This window comes from Gopherus evgoodei, chromosome 13 (genome assembly GCF_007399415.2).
Source record: "Gopherus evgoodei ecotype Sinaloan lineage chromosome 13, rGopEvg1_v1.p, whole genome shotgun sequence".
Classification (NCBI taxonomy): Eukaryota; Metazoa; Chordata; order Testudines; family Testudinidae; genus Gopherus; species Gopherus evgoodei.
This window is the reverse complement of record NC_044334.1, coordinates 15,666,298-15,682,001: the sequence shown is the minus strand read 5'-3', so window position 1 is coordinate 15,682,001 and position 15,704 is coordinate 15,666,298. Positions and strand designations below refer to the sequence as shown.

The 15,704-nt window shown below is 44.2% G+C and overlaps 1 protein-coding gene across 5 annotated transcripts in view; it reads right to left on the bottom strand.

Annotated features, from left to right (window-relative positions):
• CHFR (checkpoint with forkhead and ring finger domains) overlaps positions 1-4,805 on the bottom strand; it is a 35,230-nt gene extending 30,425 nt beyond the window's left edge. For 3 of the 5 annotated variants that reach the window (XR_004002964.1, XM_030582686.1, XM_030582689.1), the window contains exons 1-3: positions 4,653-4,794; positions 4,013-4,157; positions 2,188-2,287 (exon numbers count right to left, since the gene is read on the bottom strand). Coding sequence is in view for 4 of the 5 variants with exons in the window: in XM_030582686.1 (XP_030438546.1) it covers positions 2,188-2,287; positions 4,013-4,145 (233 nt within the window). In the remaining variant the exon portion in view is untranslated. Of the gene's footprint in view, positions 1-2,187; positions 2,288-4,012; positions 4,158-4,652 lie in introns of all 5 variants that reach the window. The other 2 variants (XM_030582687.1, XM_030582688.1) reach the window with 2 other exon arrangements.
• Between the last annotated feature and the right edge of the window lie 10,899 nt (positions 4,806-15,704).

Genomic DNA, 15,704 nt, shown 5'->3' with positions numbered 1-15,704 from the left:
CGTTCCCCAAACCCCCGAGCAAGCAGGTCTCCTTCCCTGCGGTTTGCAGGGTGGTTCGGGGAACGCGAGAGCAAACCGCGGCGAAGCTGGTCTCCTTTCCCGGTTTGCTCTCGCGTTCCCCGAACCCCCCTTGAAGCCGCCCAACAGCACTGCAGTGTGGCCACATCTAACACCACTTGCAGCGCTGGTTGCTGTAAGTGTGGCCACTCTGCAGCGCTGGCCCTATACAGCTGTACTAATACAGCTGTAACAACCAGCGCTGCAAAATTTTAGATGTAGACATGGCCTTAGTCTGTATCCGCAAAAAGAAAAGGAGTACTTGTGGCACCTTAGAGACTAACAAATTTATTTCAGCATGAGCTTTCGTGAGCTACAGCTCACTTCTTCGGATGCACAGAATGGAACACACAGACAGGAGATATTTATACATACAGAGAACACAGGAAGAGTCTAATCAATAGAGATGAGCTATCATCAGCAGGAGAAAAAAAACTTTTGAAGTGATAATTAAGATGAGTTCTCCTCACACCTTCTATGGGTCATCGTAATTATCACTTCAAAAGTTTTTTTTCTCCTGCTGATGATAGCTCATCTCAATTGATTAGACTCTTCCCGTTGGTATGCAGAAGGTGCCACAAGTACTCCTGTTCTTTTTGCAGATACAGACTAACACAGCTGCTACTCTGAAACCTGTCATTATGCTAAACAAGCTGTTCCACCTTACATTTAACTGTGATGCTGAGAGTACGGGTATGGCTACATTTGGAATTTCAAAGCGCTGCCGCGGCAGCGCTTTGAAGTGTGAGTGTAGTCAGAGCGGCAGCGCTGGGAGAGAGCTCTCCCAGCGCTGCATGTAAACCACATCCCTTACGGGTGTAGCGTGCAGCGCTGGGAGCCGCGCTCCCAGCGCTGCTGCCCTGATTACACTGACACTTTACAGCGCTGTATCTTGCTTGTTTTTTCACACCCCAGTTGCAGTGCTGTAAAGTGTGAGTGTAGCCAAGGCCTACCTTTCCCAGACCTGAAGAGCACTGTGTATCTCTAAACTTCTTTTTCTCACCAACAGAAGTTGGTCCAATTAAAGATATTGCCTCATTCATCTTGTCTCTCCAATATTGTGGGACCGACACAGCTAGAACAACACTGCATAAGCTCTCATTAGCATTCTTGTAAGCCAGCAGGAAATAACCTCTCCCAGAAGAGCAAGTGTGTTGGCCCTGATCCTGCAAAAACTTATGTGCTGAACTTTATGCACTGTGGAGCAGTTCCATTGACTTCATTGGGACTGCTCATGGTGAGCTAAATTAAGCACATACATGAGTCTTTCCAGGATTAGGGCCTTTAAGCATTATATCACTACATAATAACTCCCTGAAATACTGATTAGAGGAAAGAACTTAAAAAAAAAAATCTGATAAATGACTAATGGCAACATCAAGAGCTACAATGTTATATTGAGCAATTTCAATTATTTAATTAATTTTATTGACTTATATTTTACTTATTAGGCCTTTCTCTCTCCTCTCCACCTGAAGTGCTTGAGGTGACAAAATACTTTCAAAATATAATACAATAGACGTAAGTATTTATATAGTGCTCGTTACCATAGATCCAAAAGGGAGTTCAAACTATAAATAAAGCCAAAATCCAGACAACCCTTCAAGCCCCAAAGTTTCTGTGAAATATAAGTTATCTTCAGAGATATTTTAAATACCAAAAGGAATAACAAATATGAATCTCTATTCAAATCCATTGCACATTTTTGAAGTTATCAGTGCAAATGTTATTTCCTCCCCGACCCGAGAAGCTGGGGATGGAGGTAGGGAAGAGAGTTAGTATTAAGGAATGAGGGTATCATATACTAATTCACTATGAACAGTTTTTAAAAAACTCCTTATGTCACTGATAATTTTTTTCACAATGCTATAATTGCAAATCACATAATAAGACGCACAGTATACAAAACTACCAGGCACTTCCCACCATCAGTCTGTTTTTCATCCAGTAAGCTAGGCATTCCGTGGGGGAGAGAGAGGAGATAAGTTTTAGAGACTGCTGGAAAAAATTAACACCTAAAAATAAGAGACTTACCAACTACTCTCTGATATGTACAGCTAACGCCTTTCATGAGCACTAAACAAAATTTTACTCCAGCAACCAGTAATAAAAGTTTAAAGCAGGGCTAACCTGGTATCCTCCAATGATGCTTGTCCAGATTCTTTATCCACTGTAATTTTACAGTGATCTCCAGACACCAGTTTGTTGCCAGGAAAGGACAAGTCACAACCTTAAAAAGAAAATGTTTATGATCAATATGTTTATAAATATCCCATGAGAATTTACATAGGCAGAACTCTTCTTTTAAAAACAAAATTTTCTTACACGTGTTAGCACCATCTTTAGATTATTAAAGACAAAGAAAATTTTAAATCTAGTGCAGTTCACTGTCATTAGGCAGGAATATTAATGATTTGGGGGGTGATTCTAGGGTTCGAGCAACCTTCACCATTTTGACACTACCTTAATCCCTCCTTCCCAGCCATATTCAAGGCTTCACACTAAGACACTATTCTATCTTGCAACACTTCCCTTGTAAGAGGGGCCATAATAAGGAACATGATTCATATCCTCCCATTCATAGCCTGGCCCTGGATTATTTCCCAATACATTCAATCCTCCCTGATAATGGTTTACCACTATTTTTCCACAACTGATGTCCATGGGACTACCAACAGCTACAGAGTACAACTTGTGCTGCACAACTTCATGATCATGTGATTCTTGCTGAAAGTGACTAGAACGCCGTAGTTTCACTCAGAAGTAGTTCAGCACTTCCGCACTGGTGTACCCCTCTACTCTTTGTGGCTCTTGGAATATGGTGTAAGGGCCAGGAAGAAGAGGGGAACAGCATGGACTAAATTAATTTTTCCAGAATCCCACATATTTTTCTAATAGGATAATGGTGCCAACAATATTTTGCTGAGGAGTAGATGGCAAATTTTGGTTATGTATTTTTCTAACTAAACACTTGAGTAATCTAACTGTTAAATGATGATGAGAGCAATTCAGCAGGCAAAAGTCAATCTTTATCTGCCATGTAAGCCCACTGAAATTCAACAAGATTTCCTAGTGTGGACATCTTGTTGGTTATCAGGCATATTTAGCAATACAGTCATCAAAAAGGGCAACAAATATATGGTACTAAATTTAACAGATAGAAGATATTTAGATTTTCCCTATAATATGGTCCATAAATTCCATTTTGACTTACCATAAAGAGTCTATAAACTATAATATACTTTCATTGATGCTAGGTGCTACAACATGATATGCAGTGAGTTGATGGACAGGCAACCTAAAGTTAGTGCCAGATGGAACAGTGCAAGGTTAAGTGAATAATTTGCTTTAAACATGGAATTCCCTTAAAATAAAATCAAATAGTCAACACTTTTAAACACAGAATCACTTGCATTTCAAATCAACACTCATAGAAATGATCTTAATATGTTAGCAACCATCATGCAGCCAGAAGGTTTTTGGATTGTAGGTGTGTGTTAAAGTGTGAAAATGTTGCATTGCAGATCCTTCCCACTGCCTTTTTTTAAAAAAAAAAAAATCACAAGAGCTAAAGGAGAGAGTGGTGACATAGGTATGGCATGACAAACTTGGTTTGAAATGTAGTGCTTTTTTATTCACACAGAAACAATCAGGGAAATCATCAAGACAAATCCACAGGATTGGGTGTCTGTGATATCACCAGGAACCCCATTAAAAAAGAAAGCCAAAGACAGGGTGAGAGCACAACTTTTCTCTCTGGAAATGCCAGAGTAGGGAACAAGTGATTTTGTGGCAAGCATTGAGGTGGGTCTCTTCTATCCTACCTCCACCTTATCCTCACACCAGATACTAACATACCTGTCATGTTTCAGAGTCCATCTTCATACATTTTTAAGGCCAGAATGATCACTATGATCACCTAGTCCAACCTCCTGCGAATCACACACCAGCTTACCTTTTTTCCGCCCAATTGTCCATTCTCTTTTCAGCAGTAAGACATGGGGCTCTGCTTCATCTGTACCTAACCGGATCAGCTTCCCCCAAGGCTGTTGCTGCTGGTTTTGGTCTCCTCCTTCAGAGTGCTCCATTTGGATTCACATCTGATTAAAAAAAAAAAAATTCACAAGACACACGATAAAAGTTTCACTTGGAAACAGTAGAGTTCCTCTCCCCAACCCTCCTACCTTTCTCCTCCATCTGTTCTTCCTCTCGCAGCTTTCACTGCCGATTACCTTTCTCTTTCCCCAGCCTTCTCTCCCCTCCCCATCCCTCTCCCGCTTCTTGGCTGTTCTCTGCCCAAAACCATCACTTCTCCTCTCATCTCTTTATTTCCAGACCCACCTCCGCAGCAGCCCCTCAGACACCTGCACAGACACCAGCCCAGGCTCTCCTGCATTGTTCTAGTGTGTGGGCTGAAATCCCTGCACTCTACTCCCCGCTCCTTCGCTCTCTAGGGCAAGCAGGGCCCCCCCTAGAGCCTGGCCCTCCAAGGCCTCTCACAGCCCTGAGGGTGAGACATACTGGAGCCAGGCTGGGGCTGCTGCCACGGCCCCGTCCTCCCTCCCCTTCTCTCCCCCAACGTCCCTCCCGCTCACCGCCCTGCCCCCAGCCCAGGGGGATTTGGGGGGCTTCGCAGCGATCTCCTCCCCCAGCGCCAGCCTCTTACACCCAGTCCTGCCGCGGAGGCTGCTGCTGTCAACAGACATTGCCAGCCATCAGCTGATCAGGCTCTGGGCGGGGCCCAGAGCTCCCCCTCGCCTCCTATTGGAGACCGGAGCAGGCGAATCATAGAGGGCAGGGAGGCAGGGAGAGAGAAGCCTTCCGCTCCCACCATAGAGCTGGCCACGCTAGAGCGCCGTTTTCCCCCCGAGCTAGGCAGCCATCTTGGATTGGGGAAGCCAACCGACTATTGATGCGGAGGAAGGACGGACGGCGGCCATCTTGGAGGTGGGCACCAGTGGCGACAGTGTGTCGGGCATTTTGGATTTGGGAGCTATTCCCTTTTGAGGTAACATATTAATCACAGAGCACGCTGGCGCCCATCTTTGTCATGGGCAAAATGAACGTCCTATAACAACTGCCCTGAGAGAGTAATAATGCTGTATTAACAGACATGGAACTAACTCTGTTATCTGGTACCTTCATTTCTGTTAACTATCCAGTAATGAAGCTCCAGTTAATTTGACTATAGCCCAATCAACAGAGTTTCGCTGGCACAGAAGGAACCAGCAGCGCTGCCTTCCCAGGGAATTGCTCCAGACCTAATTCTGAGCTGAAAGGGAAAAACTAAATATTGATTTTGGGCCCAGTCTTTCTAGTTTTAAATACTTGAGAGACACTTAAATACAAGGATGGGGTGGGACTTAGAAATACATGGTTGGCAGTATTGCCAGCTCCCAGGGCCCACGGGGTGGGGTGGGGGGAGCCAGTACAAATAACCGGGGCCTGGTGGTCCAGAAGGGGGCCCAGGGCCTGCTTCCCCAGCCCTGTGTAGCTGGTCCACCCTTGCTGGGGGGCCTGAAAAATGTTTTTCACCAGGGCCTGAACCCGCTCTTGGTGGCCCTGCCAGCTCCAAATATTAGAAAAGCATGAGTCAGTCGTTCCTCCTTCCTCCCTACTACTAGTTGCCAGTTTTGAACGTATTCCTGGAGGTTTCATCACATGACATCATCTATAATTAAAGATTGATCTTTAATTCCTGGAGACTCAAGGAAAATCCTGGAGGGCTGGTAACAAATTTCCCCCCACCCCCAAGGCATGACCAGCTTTAAAATATTTTTTAAATATAATAATACATTTGGGGTTCTTTGTTTGCCTTTTGGTATGGTCAAGCAGAGGGCGCCCCGCGTCCCCCGGTGCTGCAGGAACACACTGTCAGGTATCTGGTTAACACTGGTGACCAGACACTAAAAATCGGGTTACCATGGGAAGCCCTGCCATGGGTGTAGTTTGAGCAGGCATCGTCCCCGCCCCCAGAATTCTCCACCCCTGATTTCTCCAAAGCTCTGCTTAGCGGTTGGGTGGGAAGAAGCTCCCTCTGTCCCTCTCCCCGGCTGAAGCTGGCAGGCTCCAGGTCTCTGCCTCCTGGCTCCTAGTGCCCGTCACATCAGCTTCTATGTGTGCTGGGTCCTGTTTCTGGACAACTGGTGAGTGCCTGGGGGTGGCAGGGCAAGGGAGTGGCAGGGGAAGAGGCAGTACCAGAGCAGTAGGGTGGGAAGCTTGCACACATTCTGTCCAGCTCCAGCCAGAACTCTTGCTTCTCCCATATATAAGTAATGAATTCCCACACACTTGTAGGCAAAACAGAACAAAACATCCCATTCTGGATACCAGTACTTTAACTTTTATAGTACCTTCCATCAAGGGGCTTCAGATTGATGACGCACTGTGTTCAATACTGTATTGAACTGTTCTAAAAATCAAATAAATTCAATTTTTTCTTTGATGTATTTTTCTGTACTGGGATGCACAGGCAACCAAGTTCTTTCCTTATGCTCAACCTAGTTCCACAAGCCAGTGCATCTCTGTACTTTTAAGGGGTTGCAAAAGCACTGAAGAAGCTCAACACACAATGTTGTACGTTTCTCCCTCCCCTCTCCCTCAAGGATTTTCAATCCACTTCTTAGCAGGCTATGATAGAAAGACTGTCTGGATAAGCTAAAGGCAGTTTCTGTCTATTTGCTGGTTCTCTAGCAGTTCAATCCATCATAAAAGCACCTCTCATATGATTTCTTTTGAGTTTCATTCCAAATACTTAAAGCTACATAAACCTGAAGTTAGTCCTCATTTTTCTGCCCCAATTCAAATTAACTTCTTTCCCAAGTGGAACATGTTGGGTAAGCATGGAATGTGTGTGATTTGAGAAGAAAATGAGAACACAGGCCAATTCCTGCTGAAAGTTACACCTGTATAGCCTCATTGACTTCAGGGAGGAGAACAGATTTTTGCACAAGAATAGATTTTGATCCCTTCTGCTTTTGCACACCTGGTATAGCAGAATCTCATTCATTTTCTTCCCTAAACTGGGGATTTTAAGGAAAAAAAATAAATAAGCAAGGTCTGCTTGATTTACACATGCAAACGAAACAGGAAGCTCTACCTTCATTCTACACCAGCCTTAAACAAACACTAGACCTGATGTAACAAGGGCATCACTACAGCAGCCTTGGTTAGACTGTTCTTTTGAAAAATCCTTAATGGTTCTTTCAAGATGCTGACTTTCAGTTAAGTCTTTTTGTTTAGGGGGGAAGAGAACACAACAGGGAATAGTCTGTTTTGTCAACTGCTAGTCATTCAAAAGCTGAAAGCCTTTAGATTAAGTTGTTTAATATTTGTACAGTGATTTTGAAGAACTAACATTGTACAGAAGTGCTAATTATGACAGGACAACCATCTAAAGATCTGTATCACTTCTAGATGTTACCTTTTTCTTACAGAAAACTTAAAACAAACAAATGCAAACGACAGGGGGCTGGTGCACACAGAATTCATGCATTAAAAACCTCATGTCAGAGCTGCTTATCACACATTCTAGAATAGATAATACTTAGTCCTACCATGAGTGCAGGGGGCCGACTAGATGGCCTCTCGAGGTCCATTCCAGTCCTATGATTCTATTTTATTATTCTAATTGTGGAAGAGTTTGGTGACTGAATGGCCTAATCACTGGAGATTAACTACACAAATTGGGTATCATCCCACAAATAATATTTTGGTTCAATCTGAAAACAGTAATTCATTGTCCTCAGCCAGTGCAACTGTGGGAGGCAGCTTTCTGAGCAAGACAACCTAAAATACAGTGCCACCCAATGTAATTTTTCCTCTACTTCAGTGGATTTTACACCTGAGTGGTTATCTTTTACATAATAAAAGCTGACTGCCTCCCAGACTGCAGAGTGAGGGTATGGCTACACTTGCAGCTATAGAGCGCTGCTGCGGGAGTGCTCCTACGGCAGCGCTTTGAAGTGCGAGTACTCCACCTCCCCGTGGGGATTAGCAGTGATTTGCCTACACCCCCCCTGAATTTCCCTAACACCCTCCCCCCCCAGTTTTGTGATCTAGTTACATGCCAAACCTGGTGGCTGAACTTTGCGACTTTGTCCTCACCCACAACTATTTCACATTTGTGGACAATATATACCTTCAAGTCAGTGGCACTGCTATGGGTACCCACATGGCCTCACAGTATGCCAACATTTTTATGGCTGATTTTGAACAAAGCTTCCTTAGCTCTCATTCCCTAACACCCCTTCTCTACTTGCGCTACATTGATGACATCTTTATCATCTGGACCCATGGAAAAGAAGCCCTTGAGGAATTCCACCATGATTTCAACAATTTCCATTCCACCATCAACCTCAGCCTAGACCAATCCGCACAAGAGATCCAGTTCCTTGACACTACTGTGCTAATAAGCGATGGTCACATTAACACCACCCTATACCAGAAACCCGCTGACCTCTATACTTACCTACATGCCTCCAGCTTCCATCCAGGACACACCACACGATCCACTGTCTATAGCCAAGCTCTAAGATACAACCGCATTTGCTCCAATTCCTCAGAGAAACACTTACAAGATCTCTATCAAACATTCTTAAAACTACAATACCCACCTGCTGAAGTGAAAAAACAGATTGACAGAGTCAGAAGAGTACCCAGAAGTCACCTACTACAAGACAGGCCCAACATAGAAAATAACAGAATGCCACTAGCCATTACCTCCATCCCCCAACTAAAGCCTCTCCAGCGCATCCTCAAAGATCTACAACCTATCCTGAAAGATGATCCCTCACTCTTCCAGATCTTGGGAGACAGGCCTGTCCTTGCTTTCAGACAGCCCCCCAACCTAAAGCAAATACTCACCAGCAACCACACACCACAGAACAAAAACACTAACCCAGGAACCTATCCTTGCAACAAAGCCCAGTGCCAACTCTGTCCACATATCTATTCAAGTGACACCATAATAGGACCTCTTCGCATCAGCCACGCCATCAGGGGCTCATTCACCTGCACATCTACCAACGTGATATATGCCATCATGTGCCAGCAATGCCCCTCTGCCATATACATTGGCCAAACCGTACAGTCTCTACGTAAAAGAATAAATGGACACAAATCTGACATCAGGAATCATAACATTAAAAAACCAGTAGGAGAACACTTCAACCTCTCTGGCCATTAGGTAACAGATTTAAAGGTGGCTATTTTGCAACAGAAAAGCTTCAAAAACAAACTCCAACTAGAAACTGCTGAACTTGAATTAGTATGCAAACTAGATACAATCAATTTAGGCTTAAATAGAGGCTGGGAATGGCTGAGCTATTACACACATTGAATCTATTTCCCCATGTTTAGTATCCTCACACCGTCTCATCAAACTGTCTTAAATGGGCTATCTTGATTATCACTACAAAAGTTTTTTTTCTCCTGCTGACAATAGCACATCTTAATTAATTAGCCTCTTAGAGTTGGTTGGGCAACTCTCACCTTTTCCTGTTCTCTGTATGTATATATATATATATCTATCTATCTCCTCACTATAAGTTCCATTCTATGCATCTGATGAAGTGGGCCCACAAAAGCTTATGCTCAAATACATTTGTTAGTCTCTAAGGCGCCACAAGTACTCCTGTTCTTTTTGCAGATACAGACTGACACAGCTGCTGCTCTGAAACATGCCAATTTAGTGACTGTTTGGAAATTTGAATTGAAATTGAAACATTAATACACACTTTAAAAGCATATACGGTATATGATAAAATACGTGTATCTGAAAGTATAATAGATTTGAAAAGTATGAACATAGACTAGCTTCCTTGTACAGCTGTTGTATTTTATGACAATGTCAGTGCATTCATTTCAGTGATGTTGGCAACCTAATAATTTCGAATGATGATTTGTAAGCAAAGTCTAAATGAGTTCTCCCTGACAGCTAATGATGAGGTGAGGGAAAGGCTTCAGGACCAGATTGTATTTACTTTCACACCTAATCTACCTAGGTATCCAGCAAACAGAGCTGTGTTGCCCAAGTGATAGATTTTGGCTGGGGTTGGGTTACAAATCACTTGAATGTGGGGGGGTGGAGGTGGGGTTGGGAATGAAATGTTGTTGTTCTTATTGTATGAGTAAAGGGCAGTTGAACTGTACTTAGCTTGTGCTGATTGAGGGCATCAAAAGAGAGGATGGGGACCTGTCCCTCTCCACTGTTTAAACACAGAGCTCATTAAGCTCCATAGATAGTCTTTTGTTCTGTTAAGTGACCACTGCAGCTGAAATCACTGATAATCAGGTCTAACTGTTTAGTCCTGCTGTGGGGACAGTGTTCCTGTGGGTACAGTGTTTTTGTGTAAAAGACAGCCCAGACTGCACTAGCAGCGAGGTTCCCCCACTGAGAGCTCAGCTGAAATCACTGAGAGCTGGGTGGAACCTCAAGAAACCAACTTGCAGAGGTCACAGTGGCAGGTGGCAGTAGAAGGTGACTGCGCAGGGCAATTGGCAACTGAGTGGTGGAGTGAACGATGGCACAGTGAACAGTTGTGGCCAGAGCGAAGAGTGAGCAGCTGGAGGAACGAGTAAGGTGCCTTCTTGCCCCCCACCTGGGAAGTGTACTCACGTGAAAGCACTTTTAACGGCTTAAATAAGGGGCATGTTAAGTAAACATTTGTTTGTTGGACTATATTTGCTCCAGAATGCTAGATTTGTGACTGGGAATGGAAACTTACATATATATGTTTCCTAGTAGGCCACGATTTTTAAAATGCATTATTTGCCAAGGTTGTTATCTCACATTGTTGCTATCTTGAGAGGTCATTATGTTGGGGAGTTTCTGTACTAAACATTTTTATTATTATAATTAATTTTTACATAAGAATGGTCATACTGGGTCAGACCAGTGGTCCATATAGCCCAGTATCCTGTCTTCCAACAGTGGTCAAGGCCAGGTGTTTCAGAGGGAATGAACAGAACAGGTAACCATCAAGTGATCCATCCCCTGTTGCCCATTCCCAGCTTCTGGCAAACAGGCTAAGGACACTCAGAGCATGGTGTTGCATCCCTCCCCATCCTGGCTATTAGCCCTTGATGGACCTATTCTCCAGGAATTCATCTAGTTCTTTTTTAAATCCTGTTATAGTTTTGGTCTTCACAGCATCCCCTGGCAAAGAGTTCAACAGATTGACTTAATGGTGTGTGGAGAAGTACTTCCTTTAATTTGTTTTAAACCTGCTGCCTATTAATTTCATTGTGTGACTGCTAGTTCTTGTCTTATGTGAAGGATTAAATAACATGTCCTTATTCACTATCTTCACACCAGTCAAAATTTTATAGACCTCTATCATATCCCCCCTTAGTCGTCTTTTTTCTAAGCTGAAAATTCCCAGTCATTTTAATTTCTCCTCCTGTTTCATAATCCGAATCATTTTAGTTGCCCATCTCTGTACCTTTTCCATTTCCAATATATCTTTTTTGGGATGGCATGACCAGATCTGCACACAGTATTCAAGGTGTACACATACCATGGATTTATATAGAGGCAATACGATATTTTCTGTCTTATTATCTATTCCTTTCTTAAAAAAGAAAAAGTTTCAGAGTAGCAGCCGGTGTTAGTCTGTATCCACAAAAAGAACAGGAGTACTTGTAGCAATTTAGAAACTAACAAATTTATTTGAGCATAAGCTTTTGTGGGCTACATCCGATAAAGTGGGCTGGAGCCCACAAAAGCTTATGCTCAGATAAATTTGTGTTTCTAAGGTGCCACAAGTACTTCTGTTCTTTTTAAAAAAGCAATCAGAATGTTGGGAATCATTGACTACCACTGCACATTGAGTGGACGTTTTCAGAGAACTATCCACAATGACTCCAAGATCTCTTTCTTGAGTGTTAACAGCTAATTCAGACTCCTTCATTTTGTATGTATACTTGAGATTGTTTTACAATGTGCATTACTTTGCATTTATCAACATTGAATTTCATCTGCCATTTTTGTTGCCCAGTCACCCAGTTTTGTGAGATCTCTTTGTAACGTTTCGCAGTCTGCCTGGGACTTAACTATCTTGAATAGTTTTGTACCATCTGCAAATTTTGCGACCTCATTCTTTACCCATTTTTCAAGATCATTTATGAATATGTTGAACAGTAATGGTCCCAGTACCGACCCCCCAGGGATACCACTATTTATCTCTCTCCATTCTGAAAACGGATAATTTATTCCTACCCTTTGTTTCCCATCTTTTAACCAGTTACTAATCCATGAGAGGCCTTCCCTCTTATCCCATGATGGCTTACTTTTCAAAAGTCAATTTAAATTAAATACATTTTTTTTTAAATTATATGTTTTTAGAAATCTAGACCTGTTATATGTTTTGGTGTAACTTGCATTATCCTTATGTTAAATTTGCATTATCCTAACAAAACATTTACTTTATTCATATCTCTTTTATATAACTCATCGGTCCTGACAACCCCTCCTGTAAATTCGAACACCCCCTCTAATTTCAATTCCTGGGGAAACCACTGAGGATTAGCTTACAGCACTGGAAGCTGTGCTCCCAGCGCTTTGCAGCACTGTAACTTGCTGTGCTCAGGGGGGTGTTTGCAGCGCTGTAAAGCGCCAATGTAGCCAAGCCCTGTGACAGGTAGAGGCCATAGCTTGTGGAACACACACCTGCAGGGCTTGGCTTTGCACTGTGCTATGTGGAGAGCTGAGGGTAGAAGCACAAGGCTGAAAGAGGTGAGCAGGATGGGGAATGTTGCAGTGTTCATCCTCATACAGATGAGCCATTCACTACTTAGGAGGAAGGAGGCCTAAGCAGGGCTGGCTCTAGCCATTTCGCCACCCCAAGCACAGCGGCATGCCGCAGGGAGCGCTCTGCCGCTCGCCGGTCCCGCGGCTCCGGTGGACCTTCCGCAGGCGTGCCTGCGGAGGGTCCGCTGGTCCCGCAGCTCCGGTGAACCTCCCGCAGGCGTGCCTGCGGAGGGTCCGCTGGTCCCGCAGCTCTGGTGGACCTCCCACAGGCGTGCCTGCGGATGCTCCACCAGAGCTGCGGTGGACCTCCTGCAGGCGTGCCTGTGGATGCTCCACCGGAGCCACGGGACCAGCAGACCCTCCACAGGCACGCCTGCGGGAGGTCCACCGGAGCTGCCTGCCACCCTCCCGGCAACCGGCAGAGCGCCCCCCGCAGCATGCCGCCCCAAGCATGCGCTTGGCGCGCTGGGACCTGGAGCTGGCCCTGGGCCTAAGAGAAGGACAGCATAGCATCCCTCATGCTACCTCTTACTCTGAAGTATCTGTTTGAAGAATTGAGCGTAGTGAGAATAGAATAAACTTGTTAATTTTACATAAATAAATAATATATAAATACATATGTAGATAAATGTTTGATGACTTCATACTTTTTTTTTGCAATATGTAATTCACACTTAGGCCCTTCCCTCCCATTAGCCTTAGGCCCCTCATAACCTTAATCTGACCCTGGTGACCACACAGGTTTTGAATCCTGCCTGGGTTCTGTCAGAACTTCATCAAAATAGAACAATCCCCACAGAAGGTTTCTGTTTTGAGAAATTGGCAAATTCTGACAAAAAACATGTTCAGTAAGAATTCTTCTAACTGGATCTAGTAGTCACAGAATTCACACAAGTTGATACTTTAAGAGCAATTATTGCAAGACTTATGAAAGTTGGCAATGCTGAGGCAGCTAGATGGCTGTACCCTCAAGAGTCATTCTTTGATTTCAACAGGGATGCTCAGGTGAATAAACGTTGCAGAACTGGGCCCCAGATTTACAAGCCAGACTATGTTCCTGGTCAGGTGCATACTTGGCTCTTTGGAAGTCATTGTTGTACAGGACTCAGTTTTGGCAACCTCCCTCCCATCTGAGTACCCTTGCTCACGTGTGTTTACAGATTTGGGTTCTTAGGGGGATCCTGGTAGTTTTGGGTGTGCAAGGAGGGATTTCAGTCTGTCATTTATTAGGGCCTGAACCTGTGAGGTGATCAGCCTCTATCAAAGTGTACATAGTACCCACAGCAGCATCACTCTTGGCACAACACATTGAAGGACTGAGCCCTAATACACCACTCAGTGCAAAATTCTCACTGGCACCTTCCCACTCCTGCTGGCTATATGGAAAAAAGAGGACTTGAGAGGGACTACTTACATGGGCAAAGTTATTCAGGTGCATAAGTGTTTTCAGGACCAATGCCATAATCAGCATTTAGAGTACAATGTCTTTATTGACACACATTTATCACGTAGCCTTAGTATTTTTGAGCCTTGACTCATGAAAGTCAGCTTGCATCACTCAGAAAGGATTTGTTTATAAATGTTACCCTTCTGCCCATCAGAGTTGGCAGCAACAAGGGCCGGGTTCAGTATCTAGAGGTTCTGTTTCAGTAATACAATGCAAAATCGGCTCGAGTCCCCACTCAGTGACCTGGGACAATTACATACCACCACCCTGGGCACCTCTAAGAGGCAATACCTCCCCTCTCGCAAGCAGAGTCTGAGTGTAGTAAAAGCCTTTTAATAAAGGAGCAAATAATTCAGCATTATGTTGGGGAAACACCACAAACAGGATTCATAACACAAACCATGAGCAAAAGACCCACCCCCAAGTAAGTTTGGCAGTGTCCTTTTCCCCTCAGGGTCTTAAGTCCAGCAACCCAACAGTCACTCCTCCCACAGTTTCTGTCCTTGGACAGTGTAGCCCCCAGAGTTTGGAAGTTCATCTGCAGAGTTTACCTCCCAGACTGGTGGAAGTGGGGAGAGGTATAGGGGCATCTTGTATGCTCCGCCTTCTGTGGAGTTCTGCTGTAGTCTTCACCACCAGCTGCACCTCTCCACCATCCACTCACCAACTTGTCTTGAGGGCCCCCCCCTCACTTAGCCCAGCACTCAGTGATTTCAGCTCTGCAGCACCTAACAAGGCTCCTAACTGAGTCAAAATTAGCTCTATTATTACACCATGGAGAGAGGAGGGATTGGGGGGCAGGGGGAGGGGCTCAGAAGGGGCCCACATTACCAGATGTACATTCCTGTTCTCAGCCTGTCTCTCAATTCACCGGGCTTTGGAACCCATGTCCCTTGCCTAGCGAGTGCTACTTAGTTGAGGGCAATTCACATAACCAGGATAACAACACTTCATTACTCGTGCCTCAGTAACAAAGAGACTGGGGATCCCACAGCAGCCAAAGTGACTATTTGGGTGAGTAGTCCATCATACTTGGCAGAGTGAGTGTGCCCATGCAAACGAGATCAGCCCCTGAAGTCCTTTTCCACAGCTCACCACCAGATGTCAGGGTAAAAGCTCATTCTAACTGCTTACATCAACTTCAAGCTTACTTTGGACTTAGTCCTTACTGTGGGCTGGTGCCTATAACACTTGTTATCTCTGCGTAACAGAAGAAAATACCAGCATATGCTGTACATATTAACTACCTGAGGGGGATACAGCTAGAAGCACTATACCCAAATCTTTTTTAAACAGTAGCATTAGTAGAGGGAGAAAGTTGTTTCTTTGTATTGTGGCTTTGAGAAAACACATTTTCCAAATGTTCCTGCAGAGAGATCCCTTACTATCACACTAAGGAATTACTGCACCATGGTGATAGCACAGAACAAGTGGTTTCGTTCAGCTTCT